Raw genomic sequence first — 18,066 nt, 5'->3', positions numbered from 1 at the left:
GCGGATTACCTGTGACTGGGGCTGTGTGGTATCCACAGAGATGTATGTGACAAATCCACTCCGTCCATCTGTTTTGAATTGTAAAAATAGTACATTAAGATAAAAATCAGCTATATTTAAAAATCAAGTGGGCCACACCAATGAAACAGTGAGAACAGAAATGTCCACTATTGAAACCTTTCTGGAGCTGATCATGACGTTTATATGCCATCCAAACCGTTCATAGGGTTATTACCACTCAGATGAACTGAAGAAAAAAAATATCATCCTGATACAAAACTTCTGTCACTCCCGGGCGTTCAATTCCCACTGTTTCGTGTGGTATGGCCCACATAAGTTTTGGATCTGCCTGATTTTTATAATACTGTCCTATTGTAGTCTGTAAAATCAAATGGATGGAGTGGATTTGTCACCGAAATCTCTGTAGGCCCCACACAGCCCTAAGCACAGGAATATCCCTGTGCCCCGAGGTCACAGGCAATCCGCTCCCTCAATTGGCCACTTAGAATATCACCACCGGACTATTGTTGCCACGGGACGTTGGAAGCTATGTGGGGCCTACAAAGATGTATGTCAGAAATCCACTCCACCCATCAGGTTTTGGATTCCCCTCGTCGAAATCTTTATCAGGACACAGGTTTTGGATTTCCCATATCCATAGCTCAACTGGCAGACTGAGTGGAGATACCTCGTTTCAACACTTGAGGTCTTGGTTTCGATCCCTAGCGGGGGTGGCTAACATGGAGTGTGTGTACTGACGTGGGTGTGTACTAACCAGCTAATTCCACAAAAAAAAAAAAGGTTTTGGATTCCCCACTGTTTCCTGTAGTGTGGTCCACATAAGTTTTGGATCTAGCTCCGTTTCAAGATCAGGACCTAAGCGCAACATGAGCTGGAGAACTGATGGACGGTGGATTTCTCACAGATATTTAGGTGGGCCCCAAATAACTTCCAACTGGCGGCAGGGACGGAGGCAACTCACGTCCATTACCAACTGTCTATATTTGGTGTCCGTGTGTGGGACCAGCCTTGTTTTCTTTTTCTTTTTTTTTTAAAGGGCGTGCAACGTTCATGTACTCTGTATTTGGCATGCATGTGTTGCCCTATTTTATTTATCGCTTCTGTTTAGCTATTATATCAAGTTATTCCTTTTTAATTTTTATTTATTTTTATAAATCCTCGACATAATATTTTTTTTAAAAAAATGAGTTTAAATATGTCGTCATCCAACCCATCAATCAACATTTGGACTACAGTTTCTTAGTTAAATCGCCAATGTATAAAAGAATGAAGATTGTGTATGGTTTGTATGAGGCAAAGTTTGTTCACAAAACCAATCGGTTTCAATTACACCTGGCGTGTCGGGTAGTGATGTAAAACCATACCCTAAATCTGCAAGGGATGTTCAAATTCTTTTTCAAGCTATTCTATATTTAAATAAGAAACATTTAACTCCATCCAAACCTTCAAGTATACGGAAAACTAATATGAGAGAGGCAGATGAGGAAGCCATATTAAGAGCTTTGGAAGAATAGTAACTCCAACTCGCCTTAAAACGTAGTATAGAAGATGCTTTTAGACATCAACAATATTCTTTAAGACAACATAATACTGAAGCAAGATCCAACAAAAAAAAGAAGAGTAACAAATCCAAGTTTCTCGTCCGTCTCGATGAATTTTATAAGACGTTCGGTACTATATACAAATATTCACACAAAGAAAGTTTGAAAAATCTAGTTCGAACTATAAAAGAGCACAAAGAAAACTTCTCTTCACTTTCTGATTCAGAAGAAATGAACCAATATATATATATATATATATATATATATATGAAAAATTAGATAACACCTCGGATGGATCGAACAATAATACAAGAGCTTATAATTATATGTTAGGAAGGTACTCCTCCTATAGAGGATATTATATTAAATTATTAACGTTGTGAACAATGTAATTATGATGGATGTAATTATAATGGATTGTAATTATGTTTTATGCATTTTAGTTTTATATTCAACTTCGAGCTCGAATTTGAAATTAAATTCCAATTCAACTCAAACTCAATAAATTGAACTTGAACTCGGCTCGAAAGCATGAACTAGAATCAAAATAACAAACTCGAACTCGGCTCGAAAGCTCTAACTTAGCTCGGAAGCTCAAGCTTGAACTTGGTTCGAAAGCTCAAACCTGGCTTAAACTTGGCTCGAACTAGTCCGAGCTGCTGACCAAATTGGGTCGAGCTGGACAGCCAGGCTCAGTGACCAAGCTAAGCTGAGTCTGAACTAGGGTTGGCTATTGGCCAAGCCAAATCGAGCTTGGCCCAGGTCGACTGGGTTCAACTCATGTGCAACTCTAAGAAAATCAGAAGTGATGACATTTGGAACTTTGGTGGGCCCCATCATGTATGTAGCAGATCCACACCATCCATCCATTTTTCCATGACATGAAAAAAGGCAGATCGAAGGCTCAAGTGGTCATACTTACAGGAAACAATGGGAATTGGACGCCTACCATTGAAACCTTCTTGGGGCCACAGAAAGCTATGATCAAATTGATATTTGTGTTTTTCCTTCATCCAGGTATGTGTGACCTTATGAAGAGGTTATATGGCAAATAAATCTCATAGTAGACTCTAGGAAGGTTTCAGCAGTAGTTATTTAATCCCTACTGCTTTCTATGGTGTGGTCCACTTAAGCTTTAGATGTGCCTCATTTTTGGGCTCATGCTCAAGAATGATATTTTAAAAAATGATTGACGAAAATCTATTCGGGAGATAAAACCGGCGTGTTTTGTGACTGGTGTCATTGACGATGACATGTACCCATGAGTGATGACACAGAAATATGTGTCCCAGGTTGTGGGGCCCACAGAGATGTCCTTACTAATCCACTCCATCCATATGTTTTTAAAGACATGGGAATCTAAAAGTCAGACATATCCAAAACTCATGTGGGTCATACCACATGAAACATCGCGGGTTGAACACGGATGGAAATTTTTTGGGTCCGCTATGGTATTTGTATAACATCTGGCTCATTCATGGTGTTTGTATGACAACTCACCCTTCTAACAAAGCTGTCTCATCATGAAAATAGGACGTTCCAAAAATTAGGTTGATCCAACCATTAGATGCACACTACATGAGTTGGAGTTCTTTGGATGGTTCATTATTTACTATGGTGTACCTCACCTGGTAGTTGGATCAACTTGATTTTGGAGGGTGGGCAACTCCTTGCATACTATTCTGATCTTGTGGTCCACCTAAATCATGGATGTGGCTGATTTTTTAGCCTTGGGCTAACATGGTTCTCTCTGTCTCTCTCTCTTCCTGATTTGCTGTGCACCAACCTCGTTTGCGGTCTTAACATGTGGCCTATTGAAGTAGGCTCCATCGTGATGTTTTAGTAAAATCTACCTCTATCACCAGGTGAGTCACCCCCATTTTAGCCACAAGGCCCAAAATTCACCATGATCCGTGACTCAGGTGGACCATACCAAAGGAAGTAGTTGAAAGTGAGATGTGCATCGTTGCCTTTTTACAGTCCCACCGTGGTGATTTTGTAAATTCCACTCAAACCATTACATGACACATGAAAATTTAGGCATGGCCTCCAAAAATCAAGTCCATTCATGATTCAGGTGGGCCATACCAAGAGAAACAATTAGGAGGGTGAGTGCTTCCCTGCACATTGTTTCTAATTGTCTGGCTCACTCAAATACAAATGGAGCTGATTTTTCAGCCTTATGCTTAAAATTAGCCACTGGCCCGATGGTTGGTGTGGATTTTGAAAATACTTGATGGTGGGCCCACCCCATCTGTACCAAAAGTTCACTTATATAGCCTTTAGGTCTGAGGAAGATTATGGTGTGAGGCCCTCTCCGCCCTTTATCCCGGTGTGAAGACTGTGGGGTCCCCATAATGTATTTGTCTTGTCCACACCATCCATTCATTGTTTTCACCTCGTTTCATATTCTGAAACTAGAAGGAGACAAATTTTAGATCAAGCTGATATATTTTTCCTCTTTGTGACACTAATGAACAATTTAGATAAGAAATAAACATCATTGTGGGTGCTAGGATGGTTTTAATGGTCAAGGCCATCATCCCCACCGATTTCTAAGGTGTGATCTGCTTGAGCTCTAGATATGCTTCAATTTTGGGCCCATATATATATATATATAGAAAAGGTTCTATGCCGTCGAGCTCATGGAAACTTCCCATGGGGTTGAGCTATGTGGGCCCCACCATGATGTATGTCGAACACCAACACCGCGCATTTGATGGGTCTCCTTTAAATTATGGGATATCTCAAAAATCAGCCGTACCTCATGGGAAGTTCCCATGAGCTCGACCGCATAAAACCTTTTCCATATATGTGTGTGTGTGTGTGTGTGTGTACCATGAGCTTGACCGCATAGAACCTTTTCCACACACACACACACACACACACATATATGGAAAAGGTTCTATACGGTCGAGTGACGCAGGGGAGGACGTGAGGTCGAGCACCGTCTTCCTCAATAGGATAACTATTCCGAATCCACGAAACTTCTCTGAACTCCTCATAGAGACTTCTTGAATCAGCGAGGAAAGAAAGCAGAAAATAGGAATAAATTCTAATAAATTCGAAATTGATTAATGAAATGAATTAAAACGAGTTCACAACCCTTTAAATAGGGGTACCAAGCAATGGGAAAGAAATCAGAATCAAACTACAACTCAAACTCCTAGAATCCGTTACTTACTATAAATAGTAAACTTACTATTTATAGACGGTCGTGATGTCTACTAGTGCCCAAGGTTTTTGCCCAAAAATAGTAAGTTTCCTATTTAGCTTCACCAAACCTTTCTCCTAATCATTCTAAGCTCTTTTCACGTTGGCCGCAGCTTCTAAAGCCCGACGGATGAAGAGTCATAATCAAACTAAAACTTACTATTTATAGTAAAAACGAAATTAAAATAGGGAAACGACCGTCGATCCATGGGTTTTTTGCAATTCCAAGCTGCGTAACCCGGCGTAGTGGGGTTGGTTGGCTAAAGTAGCTCGTTCTACCCCAAAATCATATATTTTACGTCAGATAACTCATTCTGGATTGCGAGATACGCCCGATCTAAGGTTCGACAGTCCGGATCACTTCTGTCGTCGACCGGGCCTTTTCTGATCCATCTTGGCCATGAAACTATCCGCGACCCACTCTACATCAGTCCCCTCCACTTCAAAAGAACTCGTCCTCGAGTTCTCATCCTGCGCTGGTTCATGATACTCGGTCAGGTCCACGACGTTGAAAGTCCGTGAGATCGCCATGTCATCTGGAAGATCAACAACATAAGCATTATCGTTGATCTTTCGGATGATTGGTACCGGTCCAATCTTTTTATTCTTCAACTTGTTGTACGTTCCAGTCGAAAATCATTTTTTGCGTAGATGGACCATTACTTGGTTGCCCACCTCGAACACTTTTTGTCACCGATGCTTGTCCGCTTGCTCCTTATACTTTTCGTTCAAGGCATGTAGCTTGGTTTATACCTCCGCATGAATGCCCATGATCTTGTCAGTCATATGTTCTGTTGTAATACTCATGCCTGGGAGCTTGGGCAGAGGGACCAAGTTTAGTGTGTGGTGAGGTACTCGTCCATAAATAACTTGAAACGGGGATTTTCCTGTCGAGCGATTCACTATGTTGTTGAATACAAACTCCGCTTGGGACAAAGCCAAATCTCACTGCTTCAGTTTTTCTCCTGAAATACATCAAAGGAGGTTTCCCAACGTGCAGTTCACAACCTCAGTTTGACCGTTAGTCTGTGGGTGGCAGGCGCTGCTGAACTGAAGTCGTGTATCGAATCAAGTCCACAAAGTCCGCCAAAAGTAGCTTATGAACTTCGTGCTACGGTCAGAAGTAATAGTCTTGGGAACCCTGTGTAGCCGCACAATTTCTCTGAAGAATAGATTCGCCACATGTGTTGCATCGAGAGTCTTCTTGTATGGAATAAAGTACGTCATCTTGAAGAAACGATCTACTACCATGAACACCGAATCCATGCCGCGTTGTGTTCGTGAGAGACCAAGCACGAAGTCCATAGATAAATCCTCTCAGGGGCCGTCAGGCACGGGTAACGGGGTGTAGAGGCCCGTATTATGAGATTGTCCCTTAGAGGTCTGACAAATATAACAACGTTGGACTGCCTTTCCCACATCACGTCCCAATTGTGGCCAGTAATATCATTCTTCCACAACAGCTCGCATCTTGTCTCACCCAAGGTATTCACTGAGGCCACCTCCATGTAGCCCTTGGATTATCTGTTTCCTTAGCGAACTGTTCGGGATGCACAGTCGATTTTCCTTGAAAAGGAATCCATCTTGCATATGTAAGTCGTCGGGGTGACCTTCTTGGCATCTAACCCATGCGTCATTGAAGTCGTCATCATCGGCATATATGTCTTTGAGGCGCTCGAACCCGACAACCTCATTGCTCATAGTGACTAACAAAGTTACACGGCGACTCAGTGCATCAGCTACTTTGTTCTGTTGCCCTGACTTGTGTTTTAATATGAACGTGAATTCCTACAAAAACGAGATCCATCTAGTATGCACATGGTTAATGTTAGCTTGACTATTAATGAATTTGAGAGCTTGATAGTCCGTGTAAAGTATGAATTTCCTTTGAATCAAATAATGTCACCAGTGTCACAGTGCCTAGACCACCATGTATAACTCGATCTCATATGTAGACCACTTCTTGCGTGCATCGCTAAGTTTCTCACTGTAGAAGGCTATCAGCATACCTTCTTAAGACAAAACTCCCCCAAATCCAACATGTGAGGCATCACATTCGACTTCAAACAGTTTATCGAAGTTGGGAAGTACAAGAACCGGGGTCGTGGATAATCTGCGCTTGATTTCGACAAAGCTTCTATCGGCTTCGTCAGTCCACTGAAACTACCCTTTCTTCATGCAATCTGTGATTGGTGATACAATGGTACTGAAATTTTTCACGAATCGACGATAGAATGTCGCTAGTCCATGAAAACTTCGCACTTCGTGAGTATTTGTGGGAACCGGTCATTCTTTGATTACCTTAACATTTTCCTCATCCACCCAAATGCCCGTGGATGTTACGACAAAACCAAAAAACAATAGGCTATCAGTCATGAAGCTGCACTTTTTTAAATCGAGATATAGTTTATTTTTAGTGAGCACTTGAAGGACCTTCTTGAGGTGTTCCATATGGGTGGTTTTGTCTTGACTATATATCAAAATATCATTGAAATAAACCACAACGAACCGCCCAATGAAAGGTTTCAGAACTTGGTTCATCAATCTCATAAATGTGTTAGGCGTATTCGAAAGACCATAGGGCATGACCATCTATTCGTATAATACGTCCTTGGTCTTAAAGGCCGTTTTTCACTCATCACCCGGCCGTATTCGAATCTGATAGTAGCCGCTCCTTAGGTCCAATTTAGAGAATATTTTTGGATCCTCTAGCATGTCCAGCATATCGTCCAACCATGGTATAGGAAACCTATATTTTATGGTGATTTTGTTGATGGCTCGGCTGTCGATACTCATGCGTCATCTGTCATCTTTCTTTGGAGTTAATAGAGCTGGTACAGCACATGGACTCATACTTTCTCGAATAAGACCCCTACGGATCAACTCCTTTACTTGTCCCTGCAGAATCTCGCACTCATTCGGACTCATTTGATAATGAAGACGATTGGGTAAACTAGACTCAGGGACAAAGTCGATATGGTGTTAGATATCCCACATGAGGGGTAACCCATCGGAAATGTCATTGGGCTAGATTTCTTTGAATTCATGTAGCAGGGGCCTTAGTCTTTCAGGGATGGTGGTAGGCTCGAGTTCTTTTCCTTTTACAATTAATGCATAAGTCTGTCCTATTTCTTTCGATTCTTCCACGAAGTCGCATATGGTTAAGAGAAAATGACCCTCCACTTTACAAGTTTCAGGTGGTCCCTCTGGATCTATAGGGGCCAATATAGTCTTCCGACCATCCTTGACAAAGATATATATGTTATCTTGCCCTTTATGAGTGGCGTCACGATCAGATTGTCAGGGCTGATCGAGTAGTATGTGACATGCTTTCATGTCAACCACATCGCATACTACTTCATCCTTATAATGTTTGTCAATTGAAAAGGATATGGTGCACCGTTTAGTTACCTTTGTTTCATTGACCTTCTTGATCCAACCGATTGTATATGGAGAGGGATGATGTTCTGTTTTCAATTGCAGTTTTTCCATCATGACCTTGGAGATGATGTTCTCGCTGCTCCCACTATCAATGATCATGTCACAAACCTTTCGATTCACCGTACACCTAGTGTGAAAGATGTTATGCCGCTGTGGATGTACTTCTTTTCTTGGCGCATATAAAAGTCGCCTCACGACGAGCAACTCGCCGTGATCTTATTAAACCCAACCTGAATCATCTGCCTCGTTCTCGGTGGTATGCTCTTGTTCTTCAATATCTGAATCTTCATAAGTGTTATCAGCACTACCATCATTGATGGCGAGGTTTGCCACTTTTCGTTGGGGACAAGTATTTCATAGGTGGCCAGGTTGGCCACAACGATAGCAGTTGTCGGGTCTTGGCTGAGCATAGGGGTTCGGGATTCTACTTAGACCAGCAGTAGTCGGTACGCCCCTTTGAGGTCTATCTTGCCCGCTTCCCTAATCTCGGTTCTCAGACGTAGGAGTTTGAGTACGTGCTCCTACGGCCTCCTTCCCCTTGGGCTGTGGAGTTCCCTGGGACGGACCTGCCACATGGATCCTTGCAGTAGGATAGGTCCGTGTGTTAGGACGTTCAAGTTGCGCTTCTACCCGAGTAGCCAACTTGATCGCATTATTCATCGTCCAGATGGACTGCATCTGGACCCGATCCTGGATAGCCATATATAATCCACCGTTGAATCGGACGACTTGCTGCGATTCAGTCTCGACCAAATCGTTACGCGTCGCTAGGCGGTAAAATTCTTCTGCGTATTCTCTCACTGATCGACTACCCTGTCGACAATTTTAGTATTGTTGGAATAATACCTGATCGTAATCGCTAGGGAGGAATCGAGCACGTAGTAGCTACTTTATCCGCTGCCAGGTGTGGATTGGTGCTTTCATCTGCATGGTTTGCGTGAGTTGCAGTTGTTCCCACCAAGCTGAAGCTCCTCCTTTCAACTTGTAGGCCACAAGCTTGACCTTCTTTGCTTCAGGGATATCCATATAGTTGAAAAATCGCTCAACTTCAGAAAGTAAATCGAGGAAATCCTCAATGTGTAGTTGGCCATTGAAGTTAGGAATATCAACTCGCATCTTGAATTCTCGATCCGTTCGATCTACTCGATCGCCGCCTTGTCTGGGGTATTAGAAGATTATGGCGTCGATTTCCTCCTCACTGGAGCCCCCTTCCTCAGGAATGACCCTTGGATGCACTGCTGGTACTATCCTGCGATCAGGGCGATTACGAGTTTCAGCAATTGGCGGTGGAGGATTACTACCAAGAACACGGAGTTGCCTTAGGTTTTCCGCCAAGAGATCCGTTATGCGGTCGATGGAAGCCTGCAACCCTTGTATGGCTTGTCGATTCTCTCATTGCACTACTTCGAAAGTTGCCGCCTTTAAAGGTAAATTCCCTGGAGCACTGTCCATGGGATTGTTGCCTGACCCGTCGTTAGAAGCCATCAATCCGAGGAGAAACCTCGCTTTAATACCAAACTAACGCAGGGGAGGACGTAAGGTCGAGCACCGTCTTTCTCAAGAGAATAACTATTCCGAATCCACGGAACTTCTCTGGACTCCTCACAGAGACTTCTCGAATCCACGAGGAAAGAAAGGAGAAAATAGAAATAAATTCTAATAAATTCGAAATTGATTAATGAAATGAATCAAAACGAGTTTACAACCCTTTAAATAGGGGTACCAAGCAATGGGAAAGAAATCAGAATCAAACTATAACTCAAACTCCTAGAATTAGCGACTTACTATAAATAGTAAACTTACTATTTATAGATGGTCGTGATGTCTACTAGTGTGCAAGGTTCTCAGCCAAAAATAGTAAGTGTCCTATTTGGCTTCACCAAACCGTTCTCCTAATTATTCTAAGCTCTTTTCACGTTGGGCGCAACTCCTAAAGCCCGACGGACGAAGAGTCATAATTAAACTAAAACTTACTATTTATAGTAAAAACGAAATTAAAACAGGGAAACGACCGTCGATCCAGGGGTTTTTCACAATTCCGGGCTGCGCAACCCTGCATAGCAAGGTTGGTTGGCTAAAGTAGCTCGTTCTACCCCAAAATCATATATTTTCCATCAGATAACTCATTTCGGATTGCGAGATACGCCCGATCTAAGGTCTGACAGTCCGGATCACTTCTGTCATCGACCGGGCCTTTTCTGATCCATCTTGGCTATGAAACTGTCTGTGACCCGCTCTACATCATCAAGCTCATGGGAACTCCCCATCATGAGGTCGAGCTATATGGGCCCCATCATGATTTATGATGAACATCTACCCCATCAGTCAGATGCACCATTCCATAGCGGGCCTAGGGCTTAAAAATCAAGTCAATTCGTGACTTTTGTGGGCCACACCACATATAAAAGTTGAGCGGGGTTACCCTCTATTAAAACATTCATAATCATTTTTTGGGCCCCCCGAGATGTGGTTCACAAATCCAGCCCATCCATTATGTGCGTCCCACTTGGATGAGGGGTCAGACCAAGTTTCAGATGCATCCAAATTTCAGGTGGGCCCCACCAAGTGCTTTTATATGTTTTAGGCATATCTTCACAAGATTTTAGATGGAATGGCCCACTTGAGTCCGTATCACCATTCCATAGTGGGCCTAGGGCTTAAAAATCAAGTCAATTCGTGACTTTTGTGGGCCACACCACATACAAAAGTTGAGAGGGGTTACCCTCTATTAAAACATTCATAATCATTTTTTGGGCCCACCGAGATGTGGTTCACAAATCCAGCCCATCCATTATGTGTGTCCCCTTGGATGAGGGGTCAGACCAAGTTTTAGATGCATCCAAATTTCAAGTGGGCCCCACCAAGTGCTTTTATATGTTTTAGGCATATCTTCACATGATTTTAGATGGTATGGCCCACCTGAGTTCCGTATACGACTGATTTTTGGGATATCCCATAATTTAAAGGGGACCCATCAAATGCACGGTGTTGATGTTCGGCATACATCATGGTGGGACCCACACAGCTCGACCTCATGGGGAGTTCCCATGAGCACCGTATAGAACCTTTTCCCATATATATAGATTTCTCAACTGATTTCTTGTTTTCACTCTTATTGTTACTAACATTGCACTCTACATACTATATTAGATTTCTTAACTAATTTCTTATTTTCACTGCTATTGTTACTAAAATTGCACTCTATATACTATATTTTAGTATGATTGATTTTTAAATATTTTAGATTCTAAAGCATCCATTCACAAATCTAGTTTTGTATTTATGGCATCCCATGTCACATCAATCAAAGATAAATTATTTGCAAACAAAATACACCATGGGATTGATAAATTAGTATTTGGTATATGATAGCATATAACAGGTTGGCCGTTCTATGCTAAAATAGATAACTTAGTGATGTTTTATCCACGGCTTTATATAAATTTATAAGGAATGCTCACCTTCTTAAGTGAGAACCCACACGTGTCATGGGCAGAGAATCTTAATGGTCCACGTGCTGCGGCACCTCTTAAAACTCTATGGGCCCAATTTTCAGCCTGATCCAAAACTTTGGTGGGCCATAGCAAAGAGAAACGCAAACCAATGGAGGAAATTGCTTCCTTTAGGCATGGCCCACTAAGGTTTTAGATCAGGCTGAAATCGGGCCCAGAGAGTTTCAAGGGGTGCTGCATCACGTGGACCACTTAGATTCTGTGCCCATGACACTCTCTTTATATATATATATATATATATATATATATATATATATATATATATATATATATACACGCGCGCGCGCGGAAGAATTGAAGATTTGCCTCTGTAGTTTTATGTGATTGTCATGCACCATTCAAACTAAAAGGAAATTTATGGTATATTTCTTGATGGGGTAGAATTGCAAAACAAGATTGGTATGGTCGACCCTAATTGGCATAAAGTTTAGATGATAACCCAAATACAAGTCAATGGTTTCTCTCACATTGCAGTTTCAAATCCATTTTCCAAATTAGAGGGTTGACAAAGATGAGAGCTTCCTACCAGCTCTAGTCCACCTCCAGTGTACCCTTGACCTACCAGGTTTAGCTAGCCTTCTCTTGTTTAGCAGTCTGTCAGGCAACTGAGCTCAGCTCCTGCCATAAACGAGATACAGGAGGTGTAGAAGAACTCACTTTCCAGCGGTCTAGATTGCTTAACCGGCGAATGGCCAGAAACCCCCTCACACTTGGACCGTCCACTTCCCCATTGCATATGGACCATCGCCTATGGTTCAGTTAACCATCAGTTGAATGCTCTGAATCACCAAAAGGTAGGGCCACCGCTGCAGATTGATGGCCCACCCTAAATAATACTTGACGACTGAGGACTGCATCAAGGGCTATCAGGTAGAGCATTTGGAAGTTTATCATATTGAGCAGAATAACCATAGGCTGGTATGGTTGTTGCTTTCAATTGCAATTTCGAGCTGGTTGGGCATACTTTCTCCAATCCATTCCAGACAGAATCAGGCTTCAGCAGTTCTTTTAAACAAACAAACAAACACACACGCGCGCGCACAATTCTCCATACTAGAAACTAGATTCAGGGTGCCTTTGTTTGTACCAAATATCTTGAAATTTCATGCGTAGTTCAAAAACTTAACCAGATGTGTAGGCGGGTCTGGTCAACTCAAAGACCGGACCGAGTCTGTAATTGACTTGATATTTAAATAAATCATTTTTCAGTACTTGCATCTCCTTCCTCTGGTTGATGTGGCTGTCTGATTCTTGTCCCATTCCATTTTTACCTTTGAAATAAAAAGTTAATCGGTTAGGCCAATGACTTAGTTAAGTCAGCCGAGTTTTTGAGCTGACTGGATGAATCTTGTGAGTCCCAACCAAATGATGCCAACACACCAAGTTGCCATGAGACTTGGCTCGAACTATAGGCGAGTCGACTTAGCCGAGCTTCAAGCCAACCCACCCAGTTTTATAACTACGGTTTCATGATATTTTGCACCAAATTAGACTGATTAATCATGAAATTTCATGATATTTTGGTGCAACAAACCCTTCGGTAGCAAAAAACTATACCACAGATTACAGAGTGTTTTAAGTTGCATCTTTTTCCTTCGAAAATTTGGGATTGCAAGCCCATGGACTAAACCTACCATTTACAACAGAAAGCAGAGGACGGTATAGTTTCAATTAGTTTCTCAGAGGGCAGATCTGGATGTGTTGCTAGTCCATTCCCATAAGACTTCATAATGGCCAGCTGCTTTTCCATCCCTCAAACAGTCGGCTTGGATCGTGTTCTTCCTGAATACAGCGATCTGGGAGGCAAAACCTGGTTCCACCCCGGGGGACCCGCCGACCCCATCAAACTCGACACTGTAATTGTACCTTGAGGCAAGGTTAGAGGCCCAGCTGTTGAACTGCTCCCTGGTCCACTCAAACTTGTGGTCATGGTTGCGGAATTTGAATGGCAGAGACTGTGTTTTCTCTTCCAGGTCATCTTCTTTGTTGGGTGAAGTGCCCCGCTGGAGTATCGGGTTGTATTCGTAGTTGGGTGTCGAGACGATGAGAATCTGTGGGCAGAAGGAGCTCAGGACAACGTCGCCGAATAAAGATGCTTGATCCTCTTCCATATGCTCAATTACCTGTGAATCAACACCAGTGAACTCTTACCTCCAATGGACAAGTCATACAAATTTGTCAATTTGAAGAGCCAAGTACTTATGAGGTTTGCTAGCAAATGCCACGACGTCACCCTAAGAAGGGGCATTTTGGTCAATATTCACTAGCATAATTCTAAGCTACTCTTTTCTCAGTCATAAGCATAGCCAGTTGGTAACTCGCTGATTGTAATTAACCCATCTAATAGATTATTATTAGCTAGTGTTTGATTGTAATCAACATATGTAATAGTCTATTACCTTGCGCCTATGGGAGTTTTATGCTCTCATTGAAGGTCCTCAATCAGGATAAAAGGAGGGTTATGTCATGCTGGCAGTCAGGGTCAAAATTTCAGGCATTTCTTGTAAGCGATGTGCTGCATCGGAGTCCCAGTGGAGTGAGAAATGGGCAAGGGGTGGCTACCCCCAAGAGCAATCTGCCACAATCATACCCAGTTGCTGTGAGAAGTAGGCAAGAATTCTTGTGCCATTTTGGATGCGAGTGGGTAGAGATGCTAGTCCATGAGAATAGGATTCATTTTGTCACGTGGAATATAGTAACATTGATGGGGCCAAAAGTAGAGATACTAAGAGAAATAAACTTTGGTAAACAAGAAATGATAATAATAGATATGGGATAGGGATAGTGGAAGATAAAGATTTACAGAATAAAGTGGTAGATGTTAGGAGAAGTGATAGGATTTTATTAATAAAACTTGTATTAGTAGAGGAGATAATCAATGTTATTAGTGCATATGTGCAATAAGTAGGGTTGGAGGATAGAATCAAGAGAAATTTTAAGAGGATGTGGATGGACTAATGCAGGAAATTCTGAATGGAGAGAAAACATTTTATAGGAGACTTAAATGGTCATGTAGGAAAAGAAAGTAAAGGATATGAGAGCATATATAGAAGATGATGTTTTGAGAGGGAAAAAGAAAAAGAGAGAGACGGGATACAATATTGTTGATTTCGTTATGACATACACGATCTAGCTCTATCAGACATATATTTTAAAAAGAGATATGAACATATGATAACTTTCTAAAGTGGAATATACAAGCCAAATAGATTTCTTTCTACTAAGGAAACAAAATGATCAATATGCAAGGATTGCAAGGTTATACCAAGAGAGTCCGACTATGCAACATAGGTCAATGGTTACAAATGTTTACACTAAGAGATGGAAGAAAGAGAGTGAAATTAATAGTAGGTGTCCAAAAACGTGTGGTGGAATTTGAAAGGGACAAAACAATATTATTCAAAAATAAATTGAAGGAAGAACGAAAGTGGAATGTTGATAAAGAAGTGAATGCTATGTCGAATGAGATGGTTGAGTGAATTATGAAAGTGGCAATAGATGTTTTAGGTGTATATGGAGGGAAAAGTCAATCATATAATAAAAACTTGGTGATGGAAATGAATAACGATCTATAAAAAGCTATTCATAAGAAACATTCATGCTTTAGGGACTCATGAGGGACTAGAAACGATGAAAATTTTAAACAATATAGAAATGCTAAAAAAAATGTTAAAAAAGTAGCGAGGCTGAACTTAAGGCTTATGCTGATCTTTACAATAGATTGGGGACGAGAAGGCGAGAAGATGTCTTCAAACTTGCAAAATTGAGAGAGAAAGGAACGGGACCTAGATCATGTTAGATGTATGAAGAGCGATAACCAAAGGGTACTAGTAAGAGGACAATGAGATTAATGAAATGTGAGAAGATACTTTTAGAACTTGTTAAATGACAATCACTCTGAGAACATAGGGATAGAAGAAACCAAAAATCAAATGAAGTTGGAGATGATTGGGATATCTAAAGTGAAAGAAGCTTTGAGAAAGATGAAAACAGGAAAGGCCCTCAATCTAGATGGTATACCAGTTGAGGTTTGGAAGTGTATGTGAGATGCTTGATTATTTTGGTTGGCAAAGTTGTTCAACAAGATTGAACGATCGAAGAAAATGCCAGACGAATGGAAGAAAAGCACCATGTTACTTATTTATAAGAATAACGAAGCCTGCACTTGATTGAAACATAACATCATGAGTAAGACCAACAGCAGTTAGACAACCACCATGCAGTGATGATGGTATCACTTAGAGATTGACAGGGAGGTGGATGATAAACGGTTGTTAGATCGATCGAATTTTCCTCCCGAAGTTGTCCAAATAATAATGTACAACTTACCCGAGCACTTTGATGAAAACCTACCTAAAACAAAACACAGGGCTCTCACCAAGCTCTTGAACCAATTACAAAAAGGTGAGGGCCCACAATTTTTCATAACATCAAATATCATCTTGAGGATCTTTTCTTTGGACCTCAATAAGTAGAGGCACCCACTCCGGATCCATCCGGAGGGGTGGGTGGGATTATTTCTAACCACACACCATGAGCGTAATGGGGTTATAGCGAGGTTCTAAAAGATGAATGATCAAGTGTGGAAACAAGAGACTATTGCCGAAAGAAAGACAATTGCCGCTTGTATGCCCAATGGTGGGGAGAGAGTGATTTTTGTCAGTGATAGTTGCTTTCCCACTCATAGTTTGGGTTTGTCAAGTTGGGGTTATTGGGAATGGCAAAGAGAGGTAGGAATTAAGCATCATATAACAACTAGCTACACCCCCTCAACAAAATGGTTTAGCAGAGGGCAAGAATAGGACCATCGTTGAAATGGCAAAAAGTATGCTAAAAGGAAAAGGGCTTCCAAACATGTTCTGGGCAGAAGCAGTCACTACAGCTGTTTACCTTCTCAATAGAAGTCCAACGAATGCAGTGAAGAAGAGACACTCTGATGCAATTTTTGCATCTCCGTGGAAGAAAACCAGAGGTCAGTCATTTTAGAATCTTTGACTATAGTATAGGTTGGATGTTTCCATGAGCAGTAAGCAGCAGATCTCCCCTTTTTTTGTGCTGACCCGCAGCGAGGCAGAGATGACTAAGTGACATATGGAATATGGCGTGGCCCACTTCTAGCCGTTCAAGCAATTATGCCTGTTCTAGCCCTACCATCCGCCCCTATCCATGTTTCATTGAGAAATCCCCTCATGTGATATTTGACAATGAAGGAATTGCTTGGGGTATGGAAGCAATCCAAGCAATCAAATCCCTTGACCTACCTTTTATTACATAATAGCCGGAAAGCAATAAAAGAATAAAGGCCCACTCTTTACAGGGAAATATAGATGCTATATACTCCTAAATTAGCCGGGGAAGGAGCATACTGACCACCATTCCTCCTGGTAAACGAGGGAGGGACCCATAACAAATACTCCTCATCCAGCTAGAAAGAAATGAGTGTAATTATTGACTACTATAACCTACACAGGGCAGACACGTTAGCCTCCTCTAATAGTAGCTAGCAGTTCTAGCTCGGGACCTCTTGATGTTGGCTCAGCTAGGACGAGAGCACACGCTCCATCTACACAGTTGCGCTAATTATTGAGGGATTGAACTTATGAGCCATACTATGAAACTTCGGGAGAGTGAGTGAGCAAAGATTAAGGCATGAGACAAATTATCAGAAAATTAGTTTGGTTTCATGTGTGGGAGGTCTACCACTGAAGTTATTTTCCTACTAAGACAATTCATAGGGAGAGAAGGAAGGATCTCCACATGGTCTTTATAGACTTAGAGAAATCGTAGGTAGGATCCCTAAAAGTTAATCTAGTGGATGTTGGAAAAGAAAGGAGTTTCAAGAGGATATATTGACATGATAAAGGATATGTATGATGGAGCGATAACAAATGTGAGGACCACTAGTGGAGAGAAAAGTGAATTCCCAATTACTGTTGGCTTGCACAATGGGTCGGCATTGAGTCCGCACCCTTTTTGCATTGGTTATAGACGAGTTAATGAGGCATTTGCAGGAAGAGATCCCATAGTGGATGTTGTTTGTAGATGACAAGGTTTTAAAAGACAATATGAGGGAGGGAGTAAGCATAAAGCTAAAGGATCTAAAATTAGTCAAGACAAACAAAGTAAATGGAGTAGGCGATTTTGCGGGAAAGGAATAATCATTGTTTCAACAATTTGTTGGGGAGCATTTTGGGGGTCCTTTAGCAAGGCCAGAGGTTCTGTAATTGAGTTAGTGTTGGTATATCTTGCAATGAGAGAATGCTTGTTCTCTTGTCATGTCTAGGATGCATTGTAAATTGTTCTACATTACAGACCTTTGGCCTTTATTTAATAAAATT

General features: G+C 41.6%; 1 protein-coding gene across 7 annotated transcripts in view; it reads right to left on the bottom strand.

The window, feature by feature from the left end:
- Window positions 1–13,299: 13,299 nt before the first annotated feature.
- Window positions 13,300–18,066, bottom strand: part of LOC131244483 (small RNA 2'-O-methyltransferase) — a 41,462-nt gene continuing 36,695 nt past the window's right edge. For all 7 annotated transcript variants that reach the window (XM_058244057.1, XM_058244066.1, XM_058244063.1 and 4 more), the window contains one exon: window positions 13,300–13,851. In XM_058244057.1, the coding sequence (XP_058100040.1) occupies window positions 13,408–13,851 (444 nt within the window). In that variant the 3' untranslated portion in view covers window positions 13,300–13,407. The remainder of the gene's footprint in view (window positions 13,852–18,066) is intronic.

This window comes from Magnolia sinica, chromosome 1 (genome assembly GCF_029962835.1).
Source record: "Magnolia sinica isolate HGM2019 chromosome 1, MsV1, whole genome shotgun sequence".
Lineage (NCBI taxonomy): Eukaryota > Viridiplantae > Streptophyta > Magnoliopsida > Magnoliales > Magnoliaceae > Magnolia > Magnolia sinica.
This window is presented reverse-complemented; position numbering and strand designations above follow the sequence as displayed.